The sequence below is a fragment of the Coregonus clupeaformis genome, chromosome 21 (genome assembly GCF_020615455.1).
Source record: "Coregonus clupeaformis isolate EN_2021a chromosome 21, ASM2061545v1, whole genome shotgun sequence".
Taxonomy (NCBI): domain Eukaryota; kingdom Metazoa; phylum Chordata; class Actinopteri; order Salmoniformes; family Salmonidae; genus Coregonus; species Coregonus clupeaformis.
Window position 1 is genome coordinate 4,222,973 of NC_059212.1, and position 20,549 is coordinate 4,243,521.

General features: G+C 40.9%; 1 protein-coding gene across 1 annotated transcript; it reads left to right on the plus strand.

The window, feature by feature from the left end:
* Positions 1–15,042: 15,042 nt before the first annotated feature.
* Positions 15,043–20,537, plus strand: LOC123481587. Its single transcript, XM_045206111.1, has 10 exons — positions 15,043–15,102; positions 17,966–18,109; positions 18,286–18,477; positions 19,021–19,197; positions 19,324–19,532; positions 19,634–19,728; positions 19,897–19,925; positions 20,092–20,113; positions 20,214–20,241; positions 20,345–20,537. Exons 1-10 carry the CDS (start codon positions 15,043–15,045, stop codon positions 20,535–20,537), a joined length of 1,149 nt encoding a protein of 382 aa, XP_045062046.1.
* The last annotated feature ends 12 nt before the right edge of the window (positions 20,538–20,549 follow it).

Consider the following 20,549-nt stretch of genomic DNA (forward strand, 5'->3'; position numbering starts at 1 on the left):
CAGCGGATCCACTCCGGAGCCAGAACAGTCCGCTCCACCGGTGCCCAGTCCAGCTCCGGTCAGCGGATCCACTCCGGAGCCAGAAGTCAGCCCCTCTCCAGGGTCGGGGCCTCCCACACCAGGGTCCAGACAGGGCTTGGTGCATCGCGGGAGCATTGCCGATCCAGGCCCAGACGTCAGCCCCTCTCCAGGTTCGGGGTCTCCCACACCAGGGTCCAGACAGGGCTTGGTGCATCGTGGGAGGAAGGCGAGGGGAAGCATCGCGCTGAGGTCCAGACCAGACCAGGGGCGTAACGGGGAGGCAGAGAGGGAGAGGTCGTCACGCCCGGAGCCGGATCCGCCTCCGAAGCTGAATGCCCACCCGGACCCTCCCCTAATGAGTCAGGTTGGTGCGGCCGGTGTACGCACCTTTGGGGGGGGGGGGAGGGGGGTACTGTCACGCCCTGACCTGGAGAGACTGTTATTCTCTAGGTAGTTTGGTCAGGGTGTGAAACTCTATGTATTGTAATTCTATGTTTAGGTTCTAGTTAGTCTATTTCTATGTTTGGCCGGGTATGATTCCCAATCAGAGGCAGCTGTCGCTCATTGTCTCTGATTGGGGATCATACTTAGGTAGCCCTATTGTGGGATCTTGTTCATGTTAGTCTGGTGTGTGTATAGCCCTTTGGACTTCACGTTATGTTGTTTTCTTGTTTTGTTGTATGTTTATTTGAGTTAATAAACATGTACGCTTTTCACGCTGCACCTTGGTCCGACCCGTCTCTCAATGTTCGTGACACCTACAGATGAACGTACTTTGGTGCAAGAAGTGCAAATCAATCCCAGAACAACAGCAAAGGACCTTGTGAAGATGCTGGAGGAAACAGGTACAAAAGTATCTACAGTAAAATGAGTCCTATATCGACATGACCTGAAAGGCCGCTCAGCAAGGAAGAAGCCACTGCTCCAAAACCGCCATAAAAAAGCCAGACTACGGTTTGCAACTGCACATGGGGACAAAGATCGTACTTTTTGGAGAAATGTCCTCTGGTCTGATGAAACAAAAATAGAACTGTTTGGCCATAATGACCATCGTTATGTTTGGAGGAAAAAGGGGAAAGTTTGCAAGCCGAAGAACACCATCCCAACTGTGAAGCACGGGGGTGGCAGCATTATGCTGTAGGGGTGCTTTGCTGCAGGAGGGACTGGTGCACTTCACAAAATAGATTGCATCATGAGGAAGGAAAATTATGTGGATATATTGAAGCAACATCTCAAGACATCAGTCAGGAAGTTAAAGCTTGGTCGCAAATGGCAAGCATACTTCCAAAGTTGTGGCAAAATGGCTTAAGGACAACAAAGTCAAGCTATTGGAGTGGCCATCACAAAGCCCTGACCTCAATCCTATAGAAAATATGTGGGCAGAACTGAAAAAGCGTGTGCGAGCAAGGAGGCCTACAAACCTGACTCAGTTACACCAGCTCTGTCAGGAGGAATGGGCCAAAATTCATCCAACTTATTGTGGGAAGCTTGTGGAAGGCTACCCAAAACGTTTGACCCAAGTTAAACAATTTAAAGGCAATGCTACCAAATACTAATTGAGTGTATGTAAACTTCTGACCCACTGGGAATGTGATGAAAGAAATCATTCTCTCTACTATTATTCTAACATTTCACATTCTTGAAATAATATGCCATTTAGCAGACGCTTTTATCCAAAGCAACTTACAGTCATGTGTGCATACATTTTTACGTATGGGTGGTCCCGAACCCACTACCCTGGCGTTACAAGCGCCATGCTCTACCAATTGAGCTACAGAGGACCACTAAATAAAGTGGTGATCCTAACTGACCTAAAACAGGGAATTTTTACTAGGATTAAATGTCAGGAATTATACTTGCTATTAGCCACCGTTAGCGGTTTTTCACCATTGTCCGTGGCCTGCACTACCTACCAGCTAGCATGGACTATTATCAGCCAGTCTGCACTGTCTGCACAGCGCGTTATCGACCCAGAACATATCGGATTTTCTGCTGGAATAACTGAATCTCTGGACCTTTAACACCGGATCAACACAACTAGCTAGCTGCAATCGAATGGATGTTGTTGTTGGCTAATCAGCCTTGAGCTAGCCTCGAGTCAGGCCCATCTCCCGGCTATCTACCTCTCTGTCAATGGGACGGGACCTCCTAGTGTCGACACGGAGCCCCGCCGATCCATCATGACTGGTCTGCCGACGTAATCGTCTGTGGTTTTAACAGGCTTCCCGTTGCGACGACCACAAAGATCCATCTGCTAGCCCTTGCCCGCTAGCACACGCAAACAACAGCCGTGCTTCCTGCTCGCCTGTGCTGTAGCACCCACTCTCGGACTCACATATTGCTGTTCACTGGACCTTATGATCACTCAGCTGCACAGCTGATGCCTGCTGGACTGTTCCTTTACACGGTACCCCATCCTGTTTATTTGTTTAGCCTCAGCCCAAACTTTCATTGCCATTACCAGTTGTTGTCTTAGCGCTCTCGAATAACACCTGTGATTGCTTTATGCCTCTCTCCCATGTCAATATGCCTTGCCTATTGCTGTTCCAGTTAGTTCTTATTATACAATTTCACTGTAGAGCCCCAAGTCCCTCTCAAACTGCCTCAAATAGCTCCTTTGTTCCACCCCCCATACAGGCGTAGACCGGCTCAATCGGTGCCTCCAGTGATGCTATCTCTTTCATTGTTACCCAACGCTTAGGTTTACCTTCACTGTACTCATATCCTTCCATATCCTTGTCTGTACATAATGCCCTGAATCTATTCTACAACGCCCGGAAATCTACCCCTTTTATTCTCTGTACCCAACGCACTAGAAGACCAGTTCTTAAAGCCTTTAGCCGTATCCTTATTCTAGTCCTCCTCTGTTCCTCTGGTGATGTAGAGGTTAACCCAGGCCCTGCATCCCCCAGTATCACTCCTACTCCCCAGGAGCTATCATTTGTTGACTTCTGTAACTGTAAAAGCCTTGGTTTTTTGCTAACATCAGAAGCCTCCTCCCTAAGTTTGAGTTATTCACTGCGTTAGCACACTGTTCTAGCAGTGTCTGAATCCTGGCTTAGGAAGGCCACCAAAAATTCTGAATTGTCCATCCCCAACTACAACATTTTCCGTCTAGATAGAACTGCCAAAGGGGGTGGAGTTGCAATCTACTGTAGAGATAGCCTGCAGAGCTCTATCATACTATCCAGGTCTGTGCCCACACAGTTTGAGCTCCTACTTCTAAAAATCCACCTTTCCAGAAATAAGTCTCTCACTGTTGCCGCTTGCTACAGACCCCCCTCAGCCCCCAGCTGTGCCCTGGACACCATATGTGAATTGATTGCCCCCCATCTATCCTCAGAGTTCGTACTGCTTGGTGACCTAAACTGGGATATGCTTAACACCCCGGGCCATCCTACAATCCAAACTAGATGCCCTCAATCTCACACAAATTATCAAGGAACCTACCAGGTCCAACCCTAAATCCGTTTTCATGGGCACCCTCATAGATATCATCCTGACTAATTTACCCTCTAAATACACCTCTGCTCTCTTCAACCAGGATCTCAGCGATCACTGCCTTATTGCCTGCGTCCGTAACGGGTCCGCGGTCAAACGACCACCCCTCATCACTGTCAAACGCTCCCTAAAACACTTTAGCGAGCAGGCCTTCCTAATTGACCTGGCCCAGGTATCCTGGATGGATATCGATCTCATTCCATCAGTAGAGGATGCCTGGTTGTTCTTTAAAAGTGCTTTCCTCTCAACCATAAATAAGCATGCCCCATTCAAAAAATTCAGAACTAAGAACAGATATAGCCCCTGGTTCTCCTCATACTTGACTGACCTTGACCAGCACAAAAACATCCTGTGGCGTACTGCATTAGCATCGAATAGCCCCCGCGATATGCAACTTTTCAAGGAAGTTAGGAACCAATATACACAAGCAGTTAGGAAAGCAAAGGCTAGCTTTTTCAAACAGAAATTTGCATCCTGTAGCACTAACTCCAAAAAGTTTTGGGAGACTGTAAAGTCCATGGAGAATAAGAGCACCTCCTCCCAGCTGCCCACTGCACTGAGGCTAGGAAACACTATCACCACCGATAAATCTACAATAATCAAGAATTTCAACAAGCATTTTGCTATGGCTGGCCATGCTTTCTTTCTGGCTACGACTACCCCGGCCACCAGCTCTGCACCCTCCGCTGCAACTTGCCCATGCCCCCCCCGCTTCTCCTTCACACAAATTCAGACAGCTGATGTTCTGAAACAGCTGCAAAATCTGGACCCCTACAAATCATCTGGGCTAGACAATCTGAACCCTTTCTTTCTAAAAATTAGCCGCCAAAATTGTCGCAACCCCTATTACTAGCCTGTTCAACCTCTCTTTCGTAACGTCTGAGATCCGCAGAGATTGGAAAGCTGCCGTGGTCATCCCCCTCTTCAAAGGGGGTGACACTCTAGATCCAAACTGTTACAGACCTATATCCATCCTGCCCTGCCTTTCGAAAGTTTTTGAAAGCCAAGTTAACAAACAGATCACCGACCATTTCGAATCACACCGTACCTTCTCCGCTATGCAATCCGATTTCCGAGCTGGTCATGGGTGCACCTCAGCCACGCTCAAAGTCCTAAACAATATTATAACCGCGATCGATAATAGACAGTACTGTGCAGCCGTCTTCATCGACCTGGCCAAGGCTTTCGACTCTGTCAACCACCACATTCTTTTTGGCATACTAAATAGCCTTGGTTTCTCAAATGACTGCCTGGCCTGGTTAACCAACTACTTCTCAGATAGAGTTCAATGTGTCAAATCAGAGGGCCTGTTGTCTGGACCTCTGGCAGTCTCTATGGGGGTGCCACAGGGTTCAATTCTTGGGCTGACTCTTTTCTCTGTGTATATCAATGATGTCGCTCTTGCTGCTGGTAACTCTCAGATCCACCTCTACGCAGACGACACCATTTTGTATACATCTGGCCCTTCATTGGACACTGTGTTAACAAACCTCCAAACGAGCTTCAATGCCATACAACACTCCTTCCGTAGCCTCCAACTGCTCTTAAACACTAGTAAAACTAAATGCATGCTCTTCAATCGAACGCTGCTGGCACCCGCCCACCCGACTAGAATCACTACTCTCGGCGGGTCTGACCTAGAGTATGTGGACAACTACAAATACCTAGGTGTCTGGTTAGACTGTAAACTCTCCTTCAAGACTCACATTAAGCATCTACACTCATGCTGCCAAACATGCCCTCATAAAACTGACTATCCTACCGATCCTTGACTTCGGCGATGTCATTTACAAAATAGCCTCCAACACTCTACTCAGCAAATTGGATGTAGTCTATCACAGTGCCATCTGTTTTACATTTTAGTCATTTAGCAGACGCTCTTATCCATAGCAACTTACAGTTAGTGAATGCATACATATTTTATTTTTTCATACTGGCCCCCTGTGGGAAACAAACCCACATCCCTGCCGGCCAAACCCTCCACTACCTCGGACGACACTGGACCAATTGTGCGCCACCCATGGGTCTCCTGGTTGCGACAGAGCCTGGACTCGAACCAGGATCTCTAGTGGCACAGCTAGCACGGTGATGTAGTGCCTTAGACCACTGCACCACTCGGGAGTTTTATCACCAAAGCCCCATATACTACCCACCACTGTGACCTGTACGCTCTTGTTGGCTGGTCCTCACTACATATTCGTCGCCAAATCCACTGGCTCCAGGTCATCTATAAATCACCGCTAGGCAAACTCCACCTTATCTTAGCTCATTGGTCACCATAGCAACACCCACCCGTAGTATGCGCTCCAGCATGTATATCTCACTGGTCATCCCCAAAGCCAACACCTCCTTTGGCCGCCATTCCTTCCAGTTCTCTGCTGCCAATGACTGGAACGAACTGCAAAAATCTCTGAAGCTGGAGACTCTTATCTCCCTCACTAACTTTAACCATCAGTTGTCAGAGCACCTTACCGATCATTGCACCTGTACACAGCCCATCTGAAATTAGCCCACCCAACTACCTCATCCCCATATTGTTATTTATTTTGCTCATTTGCACCCCAGTATCTCCATTTGCACATCATCTCTTGCACATCTATTATTCCAGTGTTGATACTAATTGTAATTATTTTGCACTATGGCCTATTTATTGCCTTACCTCCATAACTTGCTACATTTGCACACACTGTATATATATTTTATGTTGTATTTTTGACTTTATATGTTTTGTTTTACCTCATATGTAACTCTGTGTTGTTGTTTTTATCGCACTGCTTTGCTTTATCTTGGCCAGGTCGCAGTTGTAAATGAGAACTTGTTCTGGCTTACCTGGTTAAATAAAGGTTAAATAAAAAATATAAAAAATAACATTTGTTTTACTCTCCCCAATTCTTGTAGGTATAACAACTATATTATACTTGTGAGTATAATGCATACCATGGTGTTGAGTTGCTCCACTGTTTTCAAGTGATTTATTGTTTCAATCCACTGTAAGAACATTTTGTACACTGCCTGCCTTTGTCTCAGCATACCTGCTAAAACTTATTCAACCTCCTTTTTGAACTCAACCACATTTTTTGATGCTGTCACACCCAAACTATTCTTGATCCGCCCTAATACTGACACGCAGTAGGAATCGACAGGTGACTCTGAGTGACACTTGGGCTGTCACACCACTGAATAGTTTGTTAGGTCACTTCGCCCTTCTAAACAATAGGAATTTATTTGTTTTTTCATATCATGTGTTTGTTTCCTATTAATTTATTCAGTTTGTTCAGCATCCTCAGAGAAACAGGCTTCCCCTCTTCGGGATACACCAAAACTGATGCATCACCTGCTAAATGCTGAGAGGACTGTTCATTAAGTTAGCATTTGTATGGTTTTGAAGGTTCAACGGCTGTGATTTTCACCTGTGCCCAGCCCCAGCATACAGTTAATTTATAAAACACGTAGCACTTTATGACATGACATAAAATACATTGGAACAGAGGTCTGTTTGTGTGCCGTGAGCTCTGGGTCTTAAAGCATCCTCCCTCACAGCTTTAAGAGTTAAGCACTGATTTCTTCACCTGGGTCTTACCTCCCTGAGATCTCAGACACATACAGTATTTAAATCAATCCATTTGTAAATCTTATATGGCTAGAGTTAATTAAGTCAATTAACTGGTTTTGCATACCTGTACACTGTATATTTTTTTGATCATATCTCTTTACTTGTATGGATGCATTTACCTGTAAAAAAAGCATCTGCACTTCAATTAAAATAGTTGTCTGGTTACGTCAGGAAAAAGGCCTTGAGGCTACATAGTCCATTGCCTTTTAATAACATACACATTTGAATTGATCCTACAATGCTAAACATCTGATATATTTACAATGCTAAAAACTGAACATACAGGTACTTAGGTTTAGGGTTGTGATTGGTTAATGTTAAATGACTTCGGCGATGTCATTTACAAAATAGCCTCCAACACTCTACTCAGCAAATTGGGTGTAGTCTATCACAGTGCCATCCGTTTTGTCTCCAAAGCCCCATACACTACCCACCACTGTGACCTGTACGCTCTTGTTGGCTGGTCCTCACTAGATGTTCGTCGTCAAACCCACTGGCTCCAGGCCATCTATAAATCACTGCTAGGCAAATCCCCGCCTTATCTTAGCTCATTGGTCACCATAGCAGTACCCACCCGTAGTCTGCGCTCCAGCAGGTATATCTCACTGGTCATTCCCAAAGCCAACACCTCCTTTGGCCGCCATTCCTTCCAGTTCTCTGCTGCCAATGACTGGAACGAATTGCAAAAATCTCTGAAGCTGGAGACTCTTATCTCCCTCACTAACTTTAAGCATCAGTTGTCAGAGCACCTTACCGATCACTGCACCTGTACACAGCCCATCTGAAATTAGCCCACCCAACTAGCTCATCCCTATATTGTTATTTATTTTGCTCTTTTGCACCCCAGTATCTCTATTTGCACATAATCTCTTGCACATCTAGCATTCCAGTGTTAATACTATTGTAATTATTTTTGCACTATAGCCTATTTATTGCCTTACCTCCATAACTTGCTACATTTGCACACACTGTATATATATTTTCTGTTGTATTTTTGACTTTATGTTTTTTTACCCCATATGTAACTCTGTGTTGTTTTTATTGCACTGCTTTGCTTTATCTTGGCCAGGTCGCAGTTGTAAATGAGAACCTGTTCTCAACTGGCTTACCTGGTTAAATAAAGGTTAAATAAAAAAATAATTAAAATAAAAAAAAATTCAGCTCCTGTGTGTTTTCATCCAGAGTCACGTTTCTTTTCCAAGCAATAGCACCCAATATTTTACGTACAGTAGTTTTTTTTAAAGGACCAAATAGTTTAGTCTGCTTTGTGTTTTCCTTTCTGCCATGGAAAATCACTATACTGGTATCGTGACAACCCTAGTTTGAAATGTAAAGGGGGGAACCATGAGACTAGTTTGGGCAGAACTGTTACACTTGACATCACAGAAGGTTAGTGGGGAGGACGGGCTCGTGGTAATGGATGGAACGGAATTAGTGGAATGGTATCAAATACATTGTTTCCATATGTTTGATGCCATTCCTTTTGCTCCGTTCCAGCCATTATTATGAGCCGTCCTCCCTTCAGCAGCCTCCACTGCTTGACATACAGAATCTCATGTAGATAGATGTAGACATCTCCACTAAAGGTACAACAGGGAGGCTGCCTTTCCGCCGTAAAATTCAGATGGTGTCGACACTTTCTCTATTATTAGGTATAGTACTGCTATAAATTGGTTGCCTGGTGGCCCAGTCTGTTTGTCCTGGCCTCAATCTTAATGTTTTTGGATTTCAGGTCAAACTTTCATGTGAGGCGACATAACAGAATGTAACCTTTTATTTGAGAGTATTTTTCCATACATATCTGTTTTACAGTTTAGAAATGAAAGCATTTTATGTATCTAGTCCCCCCCCAGTTGCAGGTGTGATAAGTATTTAGACAAATTGTCCCATATTCCTAGCATGCAATGACTACATCAAGCTGGTGAGTATAATGCATACCATTGTGTTGAGTTGCTGCACTGTTTTGAACTGTTTTTTTCCACCATGAAAATATTTTGCACACTGCTTGCATATTTCACATCATACCTGCTGAACCTCATTTGTGACTCTGACACTCCCAAGATGCTTTACCATAATTGTTTGCCACACCCAGTATATACTTGATTTCCCATCATACTGTCACTGTCACTCCTCCACAACGCAGTGGGAATAGACAGGTAAGTACATCTCACAATAATAACTCATAATAATATATCATTATATTTGTACTATATACTATGCTATTTGTATACTCTATACTATAATATTTCTAAGTAAAATGTTGTATTGTTTTATTGTATTTTGTGACATTTAAGGATTTCATAGGCTATCAATGAAGATCAATAACCTGGGAATGTGTGTGCTTTTCTGTGATTTTTTAGTGGTCTTCCAAAATATTTGTTTTAGAATTTTGCAAGAATCTGATTTATATAAAATGTCATTCTTAGTATGTTTCTCATTGCAGGAAAGGCAAGGTTATATTACTGCACAATGTTGGGAATCCTGACTTGAAATACACTTATTTATTTGGACAGTGAAGCTAAAACCTTTCATTTGGCACTATTTTCCAGCATTATGAATTTCCGATCAAATGTTTCATGTAAAAATAGATGCTGTATTGTCACATACACCAGATTGGTGCAGTAAAATGTGTTGTTTTACAGGGTCAGCCATAACAGTACAGCGCACATGGAACAAATTAGGGTTAAGTGCCTTGCTCAAGGGCACATCGACAGATTTTTCACCTTGTCGGCTCGGGGATTAGAACCACCGACCTTTCGGTTACTGACCCAACGCTCTAACCGCTAGGCTACCTGCCGCCCTGTATGAGGTATGAGGCGACAGAACAGAATGTCACCTTTTTAATTTGAGGGTATTTTCATACCGTTTAGAAATGAAAGCGCTTAATGTATTTAGTCCCCCCCCCCCATTAAAAACCCATAAAAGCCTTTCGGGAATTGTAATTATTTTAAGATGGTCGTACCATGGATAATTTATTTGATTAAACATGGAATTTGGTCTTACTGCTTTTAGCCCATGCAAACGCATTGAATAACATATTTGTACATGGCAAAGCAGATAGTCAAAAAATCAATCAAAAGGAAGTTGGTTTTGAAGTGTCTGTCCTATGTCTGAGAGATATAAGAAAGATCAGGAAATATATATATATTCTTTTTTTTTTAACCATATTTAACCAATGTTTTTGGCACTAAACTACTTCCATATATACTTCCAATCATGTTTTTAACTGGTACCAGGCTATGTTCAGACAATAATTGTGAGGCTTGTGGGTGTCCCAGAACAAAACAACTGACATGTTTGTGAGTCTCACCTTTCGATGGTGGGGTCATATTAGTGTGTAGGCCAAAACTGGTCAGACGCTGCAGACAGTAGTTGGCAGATCGGAGGTACCGACTTCAGGCAAGTCCCGTGACGCTTTTGGGGGTCGTAGAGAAAATTGGAGAACACAAACATCAAAATAAGTATTAATATTTTTTAAATCACACATTTATAGTCAAATTAGATGTTTCAAAATATACTTTTTTTGTATGTTTTTCATGTTTTTAACAGATATTTTGATCAATTTCATCCACAGCAACTTGTTATGAATATTTGTTTGTTATTCATTCAGTGTTGTGTTTCTGTGGTACAGTGTTTCTGTGGTACAAATTATTCATCCCCCTTGGCGTTTTTCCTATTTTGTTGCATTACAACCTGTAATTTAAATGGATTTTTATTTGGATTTCAGGTAATGGACATACACAAAATAATCCAAATTGGTGAAGTGAAATGAAAAAAATAACTTGTTTAAAAAAATTCTAAAAAATAAATAACGGAAAAGTGGTGCGTACATATGTATTCACCCCCTTTGCTATGAAGCCCCTAAATAAGATCTGGTGCAACCAATTACCTTCAGAAGTCACATAATTAGTTAAATAAAGTCCACCTGTGTGCAATCTAAGTGTCACACAATCTGTCACATGATCTCAGTAAATATACACCTGTTCTGAAAGGCCCCAGAGTCTGCAACACCACTAAGCAAAGGGCACCACCAAGCAAGCGGCACCATGAAGACCAAGGAGCTCTCCAAACAGGTCAGGGACAAAGTTGTGGAGAAGTACAGATCAGGGTTGGGTTATAAAAAAATATCCGAAACTTTGAACATCCCACGGACCACCATTAAATCCATTATTAAAAAATGAAAGAATATGACACCACAACAAACCTGCCAAGAGAGTGCCGCCCACCAAAACTCACAGACCAGGCAAGGAGGGCATTAATCAAAGAGGCAACAAAGAGACCAAAGATAACCCTGAAGGAGCTGCAAAGCTCCACAGCGGAGATTGGAGTGTCTGTCCAAAAGACCACTTTAAGCCATACACGCCACAGAGCTGGGCTTTACGGAAGAGTGGCCAGAAAAAAGCTATTGCTTAAAGAAAAAAATAAGCAAACACGTTTTATGTTCGCCAAAAGGCATGTGGGAGACTCCCCAAACATATGAAAGAAGGTACTCTGGTCAGATTAGACTAAAATTGAGTTTTTTGGCCATCAAGGAAAACGCTATGTCTGTCGCAAACCCAACACCTCTCATCACCCCGAGAACACCATCCCCACAGTGAAGAATGGTGGTGGCAGCATCATGCTGTGGGGATGCTTTTCATCGGCAGGGACTGGGAAACTGGTCAGAATTGAAGGAATGATGGATGGCGCTAAATACAGTGAAATTCTTGAGGGAAACCTGTTTCAGTCTTCCAGAGATTTGAGACTGGGACGGAGGTTCACCTTCCAGCAGGACAATGACCTTAAGCATACTGCTAAAGCAACACTTGAGTGGTTAAAGGTGAAACATTTAAATATCTTGGAATGGCCTAGTCAAAGCCCAGTTTTTTTGTCTTATTTCTTGTTTGTTTCACAATAAAAACTATTTTGCATCTTCAAAGTGGTAGGCATGTTGTTTAAATCACATTATACAAACCCCCAAAAATCTATTTGAATTCCAGGTTGTAAGGCAACAAAATAGGAAAAATGTCAAGGGGGATGAATACTTTCACAAGCCACTGTACTCAGAGGCTTAAAAATTGGCGGTTGAGCTAATCTGCCGTACCAGTCCAACTTAATATGGGCACCGATATTGGCAATATATGCACCGGTACCATCAGATTATTAGCTCTAACTTGGAAACTCTATCAAATCAAATCATCGAATGACATTTTATTTGTCACATGCGCTTACTTCCAAGCCCTTAACCAACAACGCAGTTAAAAAAAGAATAAACTAAAGTTAAAAAATAAAAGAGCAACAATAGAATAACATTAACGAGGCCATATACAGGGGGTACCGGTACCGAGTCAATGTGCGGGGGCACAGGTTAGTTGAGGTAATTGAGGTAATATGTGCATGTAGGGGTAAAGTGACTATGCATATAGATAATAGATAATAAACAGTGAGTAGCAGCAGCTATCAACTCAGTTCCAAGTGCATCTGAAAGATGAGACATTGACTGGAAGCTAAATATGTATTAAATGTATGCTCTTTTTTTTGTTATAGTGGCTGCCACGCCCCCCAGGGGGCAAATATGGGGTCTCCATATCTATATATTTTAAGGGTACATACATCTACCTCTGTGCCAAATTTGGTGCTTTTATCATCAAGTTTACTATTGTGTCCAGATTTTCAGTTTAACCTTGCACCACTAGCATTCAAAAGAGAGATTATTTTTTATTCCTACATATTAGCACAGAAGTCATGGTAAATTGTGGGTTTTTTTTTCTGTCATTAACTAGTTGCTTGACAAAGTCCTTCAATTTCAGAAGGATTTTACATTGTTTTAGTCATTTAGCAGACGCTCTTATCAAGAGCAACTTCCAATTAGTGAGTGCATACATTTTTCATACTGGCCCCCCGTGGGAAGGATCAAATAATGGTTTTTTAAATTATTCAATGTTTTACCCCGTTGGCGCTGTTAGGGTTAATACACTATAAGTGAATTTATCCAAATACTTATGACACCTTCAAATGGGGGTACAAGATGCATAAAGTGCTTTCATTTCTAAATGGTAAAACAAATATGTATGAAAATACCCTCAAATAAAAGGTGACATTCTGGAATGTCACCTCATATAAAACATTTGATCTCTAATCTAAAATGCTGGAGTATAGAGCCACATCAAAAGTTTTAGCTTGACTGTCCAAATAAATACGGAGGGGAATTTATGCGTTTGAACTGGAATTCATCTTTAAATATTTCATTGACATCTGTGATTTACAACCACGATCTGTATCGGTGTGTATCTCACGTCAGTATTTGGACTTTACACATAGCATTTGTCAACAATTGGTTTCTTACCTTATTAACAAATTATGCATATCTACAGTATTTCTGTATGATTCATTTAATTGATTGAATTTCAGTTATTTTCCTTAATTATAATAGAATTGGCCCAAATATTTATAATAATAATAATAATTTAATTATTATTTTAATTTTAGATCATTTCCAAATCGATTTGACAACCAACAGAGTTTGTCGATGCTATTGAACCTTCTTATGAGGATGTTCTGCGTTATCTTTAATATGCTTCTTCAACACCGAAGGTTTCCGTTAATGTGAAGGTGAGCCATACCCAATCTGATGATGGGATGCCTCACTACTTCAGTATGGACCCTACTACTCTCAGCTATCGGATTTGGTAAGTCAGTTTGACAGACAAAAAAAATCCCAACCTTGGCCCTGATGTGCATACTGTATATAAGTGCAGTCCTCTGGTATTTTATATACAAAATAATAAATAAAACGGGATGTTGACGCCAGTCTGCGGGTTCAGTAGCTGGCAGGTTTTAATTTAAACCATCCATAGTTAAACCCAACAAGAACCTAGTTGTTTGATAAGGAATAATCCAGAAATCAATTGATGCCTCAGTTTATTACATCTAACAAAAACTGAAAATAGATTAAATAAGCAACCCAAGATATAACTTTTATAGATTTTTTTGTTCTTTGTTCTGTCAATATAAATATTCAACTGATAATCATGAATGTTTCTTTCCTCCTCATCTCATAGCTACACTGATCTCTGCAGAGGTAGGTTGTCTCTCAATGCCAGATCATTTCACGCTCTTATACTGGTAGATTAACACACTGTAAATAAATCACTCCATTATCAGTGTATTGACATGCGATGTTGTAGTCTGTATTAAAGAATAATGTATTATTATTATACAAATATAATTTGTCTTGATTATTGCTTGTACTACTTATATCCCAACAATATTATGGGCTATATGGTTGTGTTTTTCAGAGTAATGTAACACCCATGAACGGTAGGTAATTTTTTAAAATATAATTTCAAAAACAATGTGTATTAAGTAGCTACTACCATGTGAATAAACTGGTATTTTGTGATTAGATAACCAATAAATTGGTTAAAAGTTATTTTAAAAAATACAGTTGAATAACATTACATTTTAGTCATTTAGCAGACGCTCTTATCCAGAGTAATTTACACGAGCAATTAGAGTTAAGTGCCTTGCTCAAGGGCACTTAGACAGATTTTTCAGCTAGTCAGCTCGGGGAATCGAACCAGTGACCTTGTGTTTACTGGCCCAATACTCTTAACTGCTAGGATACCTGCCACCCAACAACAAAGCTTTCATTAATCCAATAAGACCCACCAAATGAAAATGACTCAAGACCAACAGCTATATTCCACAACTGCCATTTGTCATTGATTACTTATGACACTTTCATCTATTACTTTCCAAAATCTTAGAACCACAACAGTGGAGCCCGGAAAACAGGTTAGTGTTCAAAGTTATTGTCACTGTTTTTGTTGTGGTAAATTCTATGCCATAACGGCTTTGACTTCTATATAGACCAAATTAAGCCTGTTATTTCAATTTCACCTTTTTTTTTTTTCTGGAACAGAACGATGAACAATGCCTCGCAAGGGGCCTGCAATTCAACAACACTGAATCAGGCCAGTTCCAGGGTAAGTCTGTCCAGGTAGAGATGAGGTACACAGTTAAAAGGATCGGACTCTTTTTTTCAATTTTCGCCTAAAATGACATACCCAAATCTAACTGCCTGTAGCTCAGGACCTGAAGCAAGGATATGCATATTCTTGATATCATTTGAAAGGAAACACTTTGATGTTTGTGGGAATGTGAAATTAATGTAGGAGAATGTAACACATTGGATCTGGTAAAAAACATGCGTTTTTTTGTTGTTGTTTTTTTGCATAATCTTTGAAACGCAAGAGAAAGGCCAGACAGTGATGTCAGATTCTAGATGTAATTTAGATGTTGTCCACCAGATGGCGGCAGTGTGTGCGCTAAGTTTCAGACTGATCCAGTGAAGAATTACATCATTACACAATATTTTGTATGAAGTCTGCCAGTTTTCCCAAATGTGCCAAATTGGTTTTCAAGTACATAACTATAGAGAACTTTAAAAAATGCTATGGTAATACAATATTAAAGTTTGCACACTCCCAGGAATGTCATAAATGATGGATCATTAGCTTCCCTACAGAAAAAGACACTAACCTTCACACACCTAGATGGCCGGTCAGGGTGGGTGTGGAGTCAGAGGTCCAACTGTAGAACCCAGTTCCTACATTTGAATACAAAAATTGATTTTCAAACAAAATTACACTACATTTTATAATAATAACAATAATAATATGCCATTTAGCAGACGCTTTTATCCAAAGCGACTTACAGTCATGTGCGCATACATTTTTACGTATGGGTGGTCCCGGGGATCGAACCCACTACCCTGGCGTTACAAGCGCCATGCTCTACCAATTGAGCATATCTCTGGGACCCTCAGGATGACAAATCAGAGCAAGATTGCTGAATATACACTACCGTTCAAAAGTTTGGGGTCACTTATAAATGTCCTGTTTTCGAAAGAAAAGCATTTTTTGGTCCATTAAAATAACATCAAATTGATCAGAAATACAATGTAGACATTGTTAATGTTGTAAATGGCTATTGTAGCTGGAAACGGCAGATTTTTAATGGAATATCTACATAGATGTACAGAGGCCCATTATCAGCAACCATCAGTCCTGTGTTCCAATAACACGTTGTGTTTGCTAATCCAAGTTTATCATTTTAAAAGGCTAATTGAACATTAGAAAACCCTTTTGCAATTCTGTTAGCACAGTTGAAAACTGCTGGTTAAAAAAGCAATAAAACTGGCCTTCTTGAGACTAGTTGAATATCTGGGGCATCAGCAATTGTGGGTTCGATTACAGGCTCAAAATGGCCAGAAACAAATAACTTTCTTCTGAAACTCGTCAGTCTTTTCTTGTTCTGAGAAATGAAGGCTATTCCATGCGAGAAATTCCCAAGAAACTGAAGATCTCGTACAAAACACCAGTATCAACGTCAACAGTGAAGAGGTGACCCTGGGATGCTGACCTTCTAGGCAGAGTTGCAAAGAAAAAGCAATATCTCAGACTGGCCAATAAAAATAAAAGATTAAGATGGGCAGCCTGAGATATGGCTTTTTCTTTGCAACTCTGCCTAGAAGGTCAGCATCCCGGAGTCACCTCTTCACTGTTGACGTTGAGACTGGTGTTTTGCTGGTACTATTTAATGATGCTGCCAGTTGAGGACCTGTGAGGCGTCTGTTTTCAAACTAGACACTCTAATGTATTTGTCCTCTTGCTCAGTTGTGCACCGGGGCCTCCCACTCCTCTTTCTATTCTGGTTAGAGCCAGTTTGCGCTGTTTTGTGAAGGGAGTAGTACACAGCGTTGTACGAGATCTTCAGTTTCTTGGGAATTTCTCGCATGGAATAGCCTTCATTTCTCAGAACAAGAATAGACTGACGAGTTTCAGAAGAAATCTCTTTGTTTCTGGCCATTTTGAGCCTGTAATCGAACCCACAATTGCTGATGCTCCAGATACAGTTTTCAGCTGTGCTAACATAATTGCAAAAGGTTTTCTAATGTTCAATTAGCCTTTTAAAATGATAAACTTGGATTAGCAAACACAACGTGCCATTGGAACACATGACTGATGGTTGCTGATAATGGGCCTCTGTACGCCTATGTAGATATTCCATTAAAAATCAGCCGTTTCCAGCTACAATAGCCATTTACAACATTAACAATGTCTACACTATATTTCTGATCAATTTGATGTTATTTTAATGGACAAAAAAATTGCTTTTCTTTCGAAAACAAGGACATTTCTAAGTGACCCCAATCCTTTGAACGGTAGTGTAAGTACATTATTTACCTTCAGAGGTGACCAAACCAAACCAGTTGCTGTGATTAAAGTGTTTGGTTGTTGTGTACTATCCTCAAATAATAGCATGGTATTATTTAGCTGTAATAGCTACTGTAAATTGGACACTGCAGTTAGACTAACAAGCATTGAAGCTTTCTGCCCATATTAGACATGTCTATGTCCCAGAAAATTGGCTGTTGTTTAAAACTCCATTCTAGTCACATGTCACATATTGAGCAACAACCGTCCCATTATAAGGGACACCAATCCCGTAGAGGTTAACAAAAAAATCTGTATGAGTATTATTGGAATCTAGCTTTTACAGCATCGCCACAGTGTCAATGTCTGTGTTTTTTTTTTTTTTTATGACAGAGGCTTCATAAAACCTAGGCCTATGCAGTGGAAGTAATAACAACACAACCTATCAGAACCATAAAAACATCAGCAACAGGGTCCTATTTGTTGTTCGATATTGCCCTCTGGTGTCAGACCAATTTATAGCACCTACACCTGTCATTTATAAACATTTATACGATATTTTAAAACAATGGTTATCTTGTTACATTTGTTCTCTGTATAAATGTATGAATGTATGTATTGTTCTATTTAGATTTTTAAAGCTGTAGACACCCTGACCAACCAACTGTCTTGTGAGGGAGGCGACAACCAAAGCCTTCCTGAAGACATGTTCAGAGAGCTGCAACAAGACCTCAGACAGATAGTGAACTTGGCCTTAAAAGTCTTCCTTCATTTGGTACATCATCTTTTCATACTAAGACCTCACTCTGACATTTTATTAAAATAAGAATCAGATTAGTATTTAACTAAGAATCCCTTCACGTTTACACATGGTAATGAATTAAAATCAACATGGATGATGTTTGATTTATCAGAAAGTTTAAACAATGTAAACTGTCCACTTTATTTCAGGGCACCAATGAATCAAAGTCTGAGGTCCTGGATGTCTTTGGAGCTTTGAACAGTCTCAACACTGATAACGTTCAGAGTGTAGAGTTCATCCGCTTGTGGTTCAACATCCAGCTGGTACCTCTTTTACCCCATATTACCGGAGACTTCATGACCCTGTTGAGCACAAGAGACTTCAGCTGCAGCTCCTATCAGGCATTGTGCGTTGACAATCATTCTGATTCCATATTATTAAGGAAATTGTCCAATTCAATGTTGTTTCATCTAAATTATTTTATATTTAAGGGTCAAGGGATTGAGTGGTGAACTGGTATCCATTAATCAAGAGCAGAAACAATTGATCTACACTCACTTTATCCGTCTTTTCCTGTTCAGAAAGGGATCATCAGGTATTTAACATTTTAAGAAAAGCAGAATTTGCAAATTCGCTCCAGTAAGATTTAAATGTGTTGTTAATTTGTTGTTAAATCAATTCCTCAGAATGTAAACTGATGTATGTTTTCAGATCCAGATCCTGGATGCTTGGGAAATGGAAATGAAACTGCAGACTGGCTGTTGAAAAATTTTGGAAACTTTTGGAGCATGGCTGATTTAAAGGATCTGTACAAACTAAACCAACATTTCTCTGCGGTGAGTATTTCAAATCAAATTTTAAGCACTGAAGATGGACATGGGAGAATGATGAAAATCGTGACAAAAGACAAAAACCATCATTAATACAAATGTTTTGTCTTCTAGCTGGAGGTTTTGAACGTCCTCTCACCAAGCCAGAAAGCTGAGCTGATACTGGACCCAAGCACTGGCGCTCTGGAGAATGAGACTCTTGTGAAGAAGGTTTTCATCAGCTTGCTGGAATCTCCAAGGGAAGAGCAGCTCAATGAGTTCTTTGTGACTTTTGTTGAAGTCACCAAGCAGGTGAGTACATCACTCTCTGGCTGGAATGGACCTTGTACAGTGAGACCCGGCTCTCGACAAACTCATCTGACGAAACAATCAGGATGAAAGGATGTCCTTCTAAACCATTAACCATCTATTTTCCAGGAAAACATCACCATCATCACAAACACAGCCGTAAGAGACACAATGCTAAACCTGACCTTGATGGCTCTTGCTCCCAAATTTGACGTCTTTGAGCCAAAAGACTTCCAGCTGTGGTTCCAAGTCAATCTGGTTGTTCTGCTGGCCAGCTTCAATCCTGGCAGATTGGTTGTTATCCCCCTAAACATCACCTGTGAATCCTACAATGCCATGTAAGAGACTACTTTACACCCAACAAACGTACAAGGCACTGTCTCGTAAAGTACAGATTGATGAAAGACTGCACTAATGTCTCCCTTTCCTTTTCTCTCAGATTCACGGGTCTCGACCAAAGTTTGGAATCTCTTCCGCCTCACCTCTCACAGGGTGTGGAGTCAAGCTTGGATGCACTGATGAAGACATTCCAACGTATGTGATAAGCTGCTCTTTTTCAACAATAGACACTGTCTCATCTGAGCACAGCATTTGTAGAATATTTTAAAATCTCCAAACAGTCATTCTGTTATTTTGTCTTCTCATATGCTCCGAAATCTTCCTGTTAATTGAGTGACCTTATTTAAATTATCTCCCTCAAAGGTTGCTCAAGGCCTCCAGCTTTAATTGTGGTAAGTACTCTCTGAATGGGATCTTATTTCAATTAGACACTTTGTTTACATGATACATGGAAAGGTCATGCATCTTGTATATGCATTGTGGCATTGTTCAGAAAGCCGTTTGTTTTCTCATTGAATTTCACACGGTTAACAAACAATATTCTTTCCCCCCATATAGTGCAAAGAAACATTGGTCAATGGTAAGTTCACGTTAGCTGTGACATATTTATTTTCTTTCATCAGATTAGCAATTTATGTTTTGTATCTAAAGAACTCTTCTTTTTATGTTCTGTTTTGCAGAGAAACAACTTTGTGCTGGATTTAACAGGTGGGTTCAGTGCTGTCTTGCACAATGCAGGTTGTAAGAGGTTGAGACACACAAGGTATCATTTGTAAACTAATAATGTATTTTTCATTACCGTTTCCTACAGCACACAACTGAAGCAACAAATGTCCTTTGGCAATTCCTCTGAATCCCTTTGCAATTTCAACGTCTCTGAATATGCCTGTTCCTCAGTAAGCTTTTTAAACTCTTCACTGAATGTTGTCAGTAGCAACAGACACATTTCTCTCATCCGCATCGTCTTTGTTGATGTTACTCATGTTGATGTCACAGTTGTCTAATTTGGTTCACGT

Excerpts from the sequence above, each read along its gene's own strand:
- LOC123481587 (XM_045206111.1), top strand. The coding sequence starts at position 15,043 with ATGAACAATGCCTCGCAAGGGGCCTGCAATTCAACAACACTGAATCAG. Across the intron at positions 18,110-18,285 it reads TAAAAGTCTTCCTTCATTTG|GGCACCAATGAATCAAAGTC; the intron begins GTACATCATCTT and ends ACTTTATTTCAG. Across the intron at positions 19,926-20,091 it reads GGCCTCCAGCTTTAATTGTG|TGCAAAGAAACATTGGTCAA; the intron begins GTAAGTACTCTC and ends CCCCCCATATAG.